The 8,510-nt window shown below is 36.5% G+C and overlaps 1 protein-coding gene across 2 annotated transcripts; it reads right to left on the bottom strand.

Moving 5' to 3' along the window:
* Window positions 1-229: 229 nt before the first annotated feature.
* Window positions 230-8,465, bottom strand: LOC121318328 (dihydrolipoyl dehydrogenase, mitochondrial-like). 2 transcript variants are annotated; one of them, XM_041254856.1, is made up of 14 exons: window positions 8,345-8,465; window positions 7,683-7,764; window positions 7,381-7,460; window positions 7,021-7,089; window positions 6,835-6,904; window positions 6,474-6,574; window positions 5,928-6,071; window positions 5,711-5,812; window positions 3,152-3,342; window positions 2,743-2,913; window positions 2,247-2,436; window positions 1,740-1,877; window positions 1,458-1,547; window positions 230-1,365 (listed from the first exon to the last, which is right to left on the bottom strand). In XM_041254856.1, the coding sequence occupies exons 1-14, from the start codon at window positions 8,381-8,383 to the stop codon at window positions 1,300-1,302; spliced, it is 1,533 nt and encodes a 510-aa protein (XP_041110790.1). In that variant the 5' UTR covers window positions 8,384-8,465; the 3' UTR covers window positions 230-1,299. The 2 variants fall into 2 exon arrangements, with proteins under 2 accessions (XP_041110790.1, XP_041110791.1); XM_041254857.1 differs by having other exon boundaries at window positions 7,683-7,761.
* Between the last annotated feature and the right edge of the window lie 45 nt (window positions 8,466-8,510).

Below are 8,510 nucleotides of genomic sequence, written 5' to 3'. Positions count from 1 at the left end.
TTAGTGACTGAAGTTTGCATAATGGATTGACAGGTACATTAAGCTCCCCTCATTAGGAGAATACCTATTTTACATTAAATCAGTCAATAATTGTCAGTAATAACCAAGTAATGGTTTGCTTTTTTTAAACTTTATTTTAGAAAACTTGAAAATTAAGTTCCTGCCTTATAAAAAGCATGGCTACTACAGGATAGTGATTTAATAGATACAAAATTAAATAAAATACAGATCGTGCCTAAGAATTTTATTCTGAAGCAATGCTTTGTCCTAATTTGTAAGTTGTTTTGAAGTACAGGCTCACCATCACAAGTTTAGATATACAGAGACAGAACATACTGTATTTAGACAGCAGAAACATTTATTAGATCTTGAGCAGTTATGCATATTAAACTAAATAAGCCACAGTTTATTACTTACAATTCTCCAATACCACTGTACTTACTCCCAACACTAACCAAAATATATCTGGAAAGCAGGGAGCAGATGAAAATGAATGTATAAACTGCATCTTGGGTACTGTAATTCAAATAAGACACCTGGGTAACTGCCAGATGTTTTTTAGTTTTTTTGTGTCCCACAATCACAAGCTGTAAATAATTGCTTCCTTTACGATGCACAAAACTAAATCAAAAGCTTATTTACTGTCTGATGTGATTTATGTTCCCAAAAGGTAGTTTTACAAACTGACAAACTTCCTCCCCATTAAAACTTGCTTTGAAAATACAATTTTCTGTTTTTACTAGACTAAAACTCAACAGCTGCATGAGGCTGCATATTCACTAGAAGGTTTAGTTTTACTGGAAGTACAGCAGATTAAGCAGGCAACTGTTAAAATAGTACATAAAGAATATTGCAAATGTACAGCAAACTTAAAAGTTTGTAAGTACCCTTTGAGACATACCACTGTGAATGTGCCTCGCTCACAGGGTCACTTTCAGAGGCACAATAATAGTGTTTTAAGAATGCACAGGTCAGGTTTGGAAGAGAACACACACAATTGAATAACACTGGTGGTTCTGTTTGTACTGCACTAAGTCTAACTAAAATGTCATTTAGGATAACTGGACAAGGGGGCAAACATTTACAGTCAAACTTGCAATTAATATATAAATAATTGTTCTATGTACTTGAGACAGATCAGGTGACCTTTATGAATGACTAAAATGAGAATATCATATCCCATTCCCTCTTTATTGTTGAGTGGGAATTATGGTACAGTTTCCAAAAAGAGAACCAGTTTACAAGAATCCCCAACAGTTCAGGAGGCAATGCGTTGTCTGTACACGTAAAAGGTATAGATTAAAAATTGATGGCTTTGCCAAACGATGCTGCCAAGTTTGCTTCTCGGAAGGCTTCTGAAACAGTCTGAAATATGAAATAAAAGTAGAAAATGTTTTGGAATTAACCCATTTATTCATGAACATTATTTGAAATCTTATATATTCTGTTTTACTTACTGGATGAGCATGACACACTCTGGCTACATCTTCAGACGATGCTCCATACTCCATTGCTAATGTAGCTTCATTTATCATTTCACCAGCACCCTAAGAGAAATATGAATTTGGCTGTATGTATATTCAAGGCTAAAAGTATTTATAATGCATCTTAATTGTACCAGAATATCTAGTGGCTAGACATTATAAGTACAGTGCTCCCTTGCTATAACGCAGGTCTCGGGGGAGCAGGACACACACAATGAGTATGCATGTGCCAAATAAACTACAGGCTGCACTTACTGTCCCAAGAATGTGTGCTCCCAGAATTCGGTCCGTTTCTTTGTGACTCAGGATCTTCACCAAACCATCTGTGTCTGCATTTGTTTTAGCGCGGCTATTTGCAGCAAATGGGAACTTGCCAATTTTATAGGGGACACCCTATGTAAAATAAAAACACAACATTTTTATTTATGTATATCACTTGCTGGATGACATTTTAATCTCCTTTAGTATTTCTAAATTCAGCACTATTAAAGTGTTTAACAGTGAAGGATGAAATCACTTACTCAACACTGACCTCTTGGTACACCTGTAGTCCACACATTCTTTTTTTTTTTTTTTTTTTTTACTACACTCCAAACATCCAACCCACCTGCAATATAATTCAATTTAAGATATGTTTGTTCACTCCCTCCTCGTTTTCTTTTATTGGATTTTAAGTAAAAAAAAAAAAAAAAAAAAACACACACTGTTTACTAATGGCAAAGCAAATCAGTTGATCAAAGTAAATTCATGGTTGACACACACCTCTTCTTTCAGCTGCTCCTCGTTTTTACCAACCCAAGCCACCTCTGGATGAGTGTAGATAACAGACGGCACACAGTTGTAGTCTATGTGCACGGCTCCTCCAGCCATTCCCTCTACACAGATAATACCTTCATCTTCAGCCTTATGAGCCAGCATAGGGCCAGCAACAACATCCCCAATGGCAAAGACACTGCCAAGAAAGACATACTGTTATTAAGTCACGACTGCTTTATGATTTAAAGAGCCACATTATTTTATTTTAAAATGTACTGTAGAAGTCAGTTTCTCTATTTTCTGCTTAATTATTTGTAGGTTCCTCATTGTAAAAGCTTTTCAAATTGCATTTAGCTATAGTATTATAAACTACATTTTATACAGGTACTTTGCTCTTATTACACCATCATGAATGCCTTCTGAGTGCCCTTGCAATACACTTATTTAGCAGATTTCTTATTCTATCTCTCCTGCAAAATATCAAAACTTGGTGTTTTGGTACCTTGGAACCTTTGTCTGGAATCTGTTGTTGACTGGGATTCTGCCACGATTATCCAGCTCAATACCAACGCTCTCCAAGCCAAGACTTTGAGTAAAAGGACGACGACCGATGCAGACCAACAGCACATCACAAGTGAGGACTTCAGACTTCCCACCTGCAGCTGCTTCAACTCTAAACAAGTGAAAGGTAAAAAAAAAAAATTTAAATTAAAAATGAATGATTAGTTGTCTAGCTCAGTTAACAGCATGGCTTCTACGGGGGAGCGGAAACAGATGTGCTCTAAGGTTCAGCAACTGTTATAAAGTACATAAAACTGGCAGGGAGGGGTCCTCTTCTGTTTATATCATTCAGTGACTTAAAACATTTGTACAGACAAGCCTACTAAAGTATCACTAAGTAAATGACTTACAAGACATCGATCTTTCCATCTGGCCTCCTGGTTGCCCCAGTAACCTTAGTGCTCAGTTTGAATTTGAGGCCCTGTTTTTGCAGGATTCGTTGGAAGTTTTTTGAGATCTCCATGTCAATGCCCAATCCACCTACGTGGCCCAGGAACTCGACAGCCGTTACTGTCGAGCCTAGTCGCTGCCACACTGAGCCCTGCAGGCAAACATATTCAGGAAGTTAATAAAACGTTGCCATAAAAGATGTAGGAACAAAACAGGCTAATAGGATTCAGCATGTATGTATGGAGGCAGCTGGCCTAGTCTCTAGGACAATCAGAAAGATAAGGAGTGTAGCCTTTTATTCTGTTTTAAACTTATTTTTAATTGTGCTAAATCTGCAAATTTGTAATAAGGGAGTAAGCCTAGCTTGGTAACCATAGCTACACCGATAAGCAAGGCCCACAGGCTCGAGCTAGTTTGACTCCCTGGAAGTGCCAGGTGTTGCGACTAATTAAATATAGTTATTGTGAGCAATGAGAGATATGGTAAGGTTTAGAAAAACTTCAAAAGGCAACCAAGAGGCTGTCTCTCTTTAGAGTGAGTTTGTACAGTCAGTCAGAGAAGAGCGAGTGTGCTATCAACATCTAGCAAGCAAAGGCAGAAAAAGGGAACTTGCATATTACATCTGTAACCAACACTTAGCAAACAACATGAATTCAGAGTCAGAGAAATGGAGAGCAGGAATTAACAACTGAACTGCAATGCTGCTAATACCATCCAGCAAATACCCACATAAAAAATGTTACAGAAAACGGAAGGCAGTATAACCTTTTAAACTGCAAGCTCTGAACAACACCTAGGAAACTAAATGATTAAAGACTATGATCAACACTGTATTAACTCTGCGAAAAAAAATAAATCGAGCATTCCCAAATAAACTAAAGAATAGAAAGATTTACAGAAACTATACTTGGGGTGCAGAAAAGTTAATAGTGGTGTGCGTTATATTTTATTTTCTTACAAAATGAAAAGCTTGTTTTAATCTTCCACGAAAGACAGTTACAGCTAGAATAATTGCAAGGCAATTATTTACTTGAACAAGGGATGCTGAATCTTATTTTCCATAGAGAACACATGATGCACGTTAAAATATGTGCCATAATTCTAATTAAAGGATATATTTTTAACAGATTGGTTGAGAATTAATTACAATTTCCTAATATCCTATAAATTAGAATTCACTGAATTTATATTAATGTATCTATTGACTCATACTTACTCAAACAATTATCCTGCTTGCATATTCATATTGTATTTACCGACTTAATCTAATTACAGTATACACAAATAATGGACAATGCAATTGACAGTTACACCGACTGAGATTGTGTCTAAAGCTGCATCCACACTGGACAGAGCGATGAGAGCAAAGTCAGCGAATGTCAATCCACGTGACTTGGAAACGATCCATGCATTCCTATTGGACATACTGGAGATGGGCTGTCCCATTACAAAAAGGTCTTGTTTTGATAAAAGGTTACCATCTGACCTCCGACAACTCTGTTGTAAAATAAAGATCAGAGTTATTGAACATCCCTATCTAACAGTTTTATTGTTCTTAGTAATAAATGTACAGTTTTTTTTGAGACTCTCCACAAAATGTCACTTTATGTATGTAAAGACCTTTTTCTTGTCACGGATTTGTACCACAGAACAATTTAGTGAACAAAACGTTATCATAAAAACAAACCAAAAAACCATAGCTTAAAATTAGATCACATGTTCAAGTTGTGTGAATGCGAGACCTTTTTTGTGTTATTTTAAAAAGCCAGCAAAAGTGCAGATTTATCATGATAGATATGTAGACTGCATGTATGCTCCAGTTTATTTTTGCTTATTATTAACCTATTTTTATGCAACTTGCATAATCGGAAAGAAAATGTCTTGTTGCTGCTAAGTGCACCACCTGCAAGCCACCCAGGCATTGTCTTTCTTCTGGATGTCTTTGTAGTTGTTGAATAATTGATATTGCTGCACCTCAAATTAACTTTTCTGTTTTGAAGCGTGACATGTTTTGAGGCACGTGTTTGACATGTGTCAAGGCTGTTAACCTGCTTCTGGTTGGTCAGTTTCATTCTAGTCGTGTGCCCAAAAAAGAAAAAAAAAATAGAAACAGGTTCTAGAGACACAAATTTCTCATAACGACGTTGCATGTTGCTGGTGTGGATACTCCCATTTGACTGCAGTGACATCTAAATTATTCGCTTGTATCAAATGTGGATACAGCTTAACCATTATTGCTTACTGAGATTAATGTGCTGATTTATGCTATTTTGATATTAACCTTCCTTCCTATTTTTGTACCCTATTTTTTACACACTTTTGATAAAATGTATAAAACATATAACACTTGCGTGTGGTTTATTGTACATTTTTTTCCTCATGATCTAGAGTTTATTTGGGAGAAATTTCTATCTAAGAGTGCTAACTGAATTAAACCATTACACTCATTAAATTATCTTAATTGGGTATCTAAACAACCAGTCTCCCCACCACAGATATAAAGTTCCATTGTTTCTCACCAGTTCTACACCAATCACTCCAGCACCTATTACAATCATCTTTTCAGGAACACTCTTCAAAGACAGGGCACCAGTGGAAGACACAACAGTGTCTTCATCTATCTAACAAAATATGAGATTCAACATGTTAGTCACTGCTCACAATTTAATAGAAGAAAAGAAAGCAAAACATACCACATTGATAAGTGGTGTTGATATGTGTAACTAACAGCAATACCTGAATTCCAGGGAAGGGTGTAACCTCTGAACCAGTAGCTATCAGGATGTTCTTGGAGTTGATAACTTGCTCACTGCCATCGCTGCCTGTTGCTGTAACCTGGTTCTTTCCAGTAATCTTTCCTAATCCTGGAACATGCGTCACCTTTTTTTTTTAAACACAGATAGAGTACTCAGCAAAACAAGGCTACAAATTGGTAGAATTGAGAGGTCTTTATAGACCAATAACTGTTAATAGAGTTTTTAATAGTTGTTTAAATACTAATGTTTTTTATAGTGTTTAATACTAAAAATAGTGTGTTTGCAACCCTTAAACCAGGTAAATACATTATGATGTCTGTCTAAAGCAGCTGACAGGACTGTGCTAACACAGTGTTTGGGTTGCAAATACAATACTAGGATAACTAAGAATCAATGCAGTATCTACTCTAAAGTAATAGCAGGGAGTATATCCCCCCCCCCCCGTTTGGTACATTTAGAATTATTTGCAAGCACATATTTTAAAAGGTTAAAGCAATTATATAGGTCCATCACAGCTTTAACTCACCTTGTTCTGTTTAAATAAATGAGCAATGCCACCTGTCAAGGCCTTGACTGCCCCACTCTTCTGTTCCATCATCTTCTCCAGGTTTAACTGGAGTCCTGTTACTGGGGTAGAGAGAAGGGAACACTACTTTAATACTTTCTATTTAAGACAATAAACCCTGGGAGAAACATGCTTTTTTTTGTCGTCTGGTCATCTTGTGGTCTTTTTTAATGACTCAGGGCAATGGATAACCAATTGTCTGAAATAGCTATTGAAAACCCTGTGTTTAACAATCATCATCATGTTATTATTTAGCAGACGCCTTTATCCAAGTCAACTTAGAGACTATTAGTAATTCAATTAAATAAATAAAATTACTTACTTTCAATACCTCTGCTGGCAAAATCTTTTCCATGTGCCAAGTGATATAGATAAGAGTTGTTGAGTAAAGCCTGAAAAATGTAAAGTGATTTTTACAAAAACTCTACATCATTACCTTAACCGGTATCTGTAAATAGCACATGAAGACACTGATAAAAGGCTGATTGTCACAATGATGATGTTTTACCTTTGAAGGGATGCAGCCAACATTCAAGCATGTTCCTCCCAAAGTTTCATTCTTTTCCACACACACAGTCTAGATAAAAAAAAAATATATATATAAAACCAGGTATCAAGACTTTATCGGATTATAGACAAAAGCGTCTATAGGAGGCTAAGAGTATACAAATACAACAATAAGGCAGTTATGCACGCATTTCTGACCCCAGACAGAAATTATCAAAACATTCACGATTATGTTGAAAGACATATCAACGGACATACAGACAGGATACTGCAAAGATAATGTGTTTCTTCTAAACATTACAGGTTGTTCTGTACCCTTGAATATGACTTTCAGCAATCTTATTCATATTATTATGCCTACCTTAAAACCAAGCTGGGCAGCTTTAATGGCAGCCACATAACCTCCTGGCCCTGAGCCAATTACAGTGACATCAGCATCAACTAAATGGAAGGAAAAAAAAATCCTATTCAATTTTGTTATTTAGTGAATTCATATTTGAATAGTATTAAACAGATACCCTTTACAGCTGTTTCTCTACCTTAATTGGTAGCAACATTTGATGGGATAAATTAATATATCAGATTAACCTGAATTTTTAATCATCTGATCAGAATAGCTAATTCAACCCAACAATAGTCAGGTGGACATTAACAGTGACTTACTTGGTGTCTTGTCTGCATAGGTTCTCAGTGTCACCGCTGTGATTCCCTGGAGCCTGCGAGGTAGATGGTGTACATGGCCCTGCTGAATTTAGGATTTAAAAAAAAAAAATGCATAGCTCATTAATGAAAGAGCACATAGATCGATATCAGCAAACCTACCCAAGTTGTGAATTCTGCTTCCCTGAGCTTGGGTCTAGGGAGGCTGGAGCAACCAAAGTAATATTCTCCAGTGCAATGGACTGTGTTAAATCACATTTCTTGTCAATTGCTGTGTGCACTGAACAACTACTGCTTTCACATGCTTTCGGCATACTCACAAAATGTTTAACACTTGCCAATAATAGGAAAGGAAAAAAGGTTCATCAGTAGACAACATCGTAACACGGCATTATGACCGAGAGCCTGTATATATTCTCAAATACATCGACTTCAAGGTTAAACCAGCCATCAACACAACATAACAGTAAGTACATAAGTACATAAGTACAGTACCAAATGTTACTGAACTGAGCCGTACTGATGCCAGGCGATAGTGTCCTAGTACTAGGCCTGTGTATAGCGGTTTCATACCTGTCAACCTTCAAAAGTTGTTTTTAGAGCGTTCACAAAACAATGTTTACACACTGAATTAACACAACATGTTATAATCTTTTAATTTTTACCTTAGCTAACGTGCAATACAATCGGTTCCAGCTCTGCATTTTGACTGTATGTCCTGTATTTACCGCTGTAACCTAGAGCTTACCAAAACAGCCAAAGGCTCCCTACACTGCGCTTGCGTCTGAACTGTAATCAGTCGCCTACTTTTGACGCATTTTTATTGGGTAG

Source organism: Polyodon spathula, chromosome 7 (assembly GCF_017654505.1).
Source record: "Polyodon spathula isolate WHYD16114869_AA chromosome 7, ASM1765450v1, whole genome shotgun sequence".
Taxonomy (NCBI): Eukaryota; Metazoa; Chordata; class Actinopteri; order Acipenseriformes; family Polyodontidae; genus Polyodon; species Polyodon spathula.
Note: the sequence above shows the minus strand (reverse complement) of the source record. Positions and strands in the feature narration are given on the sequence as shown.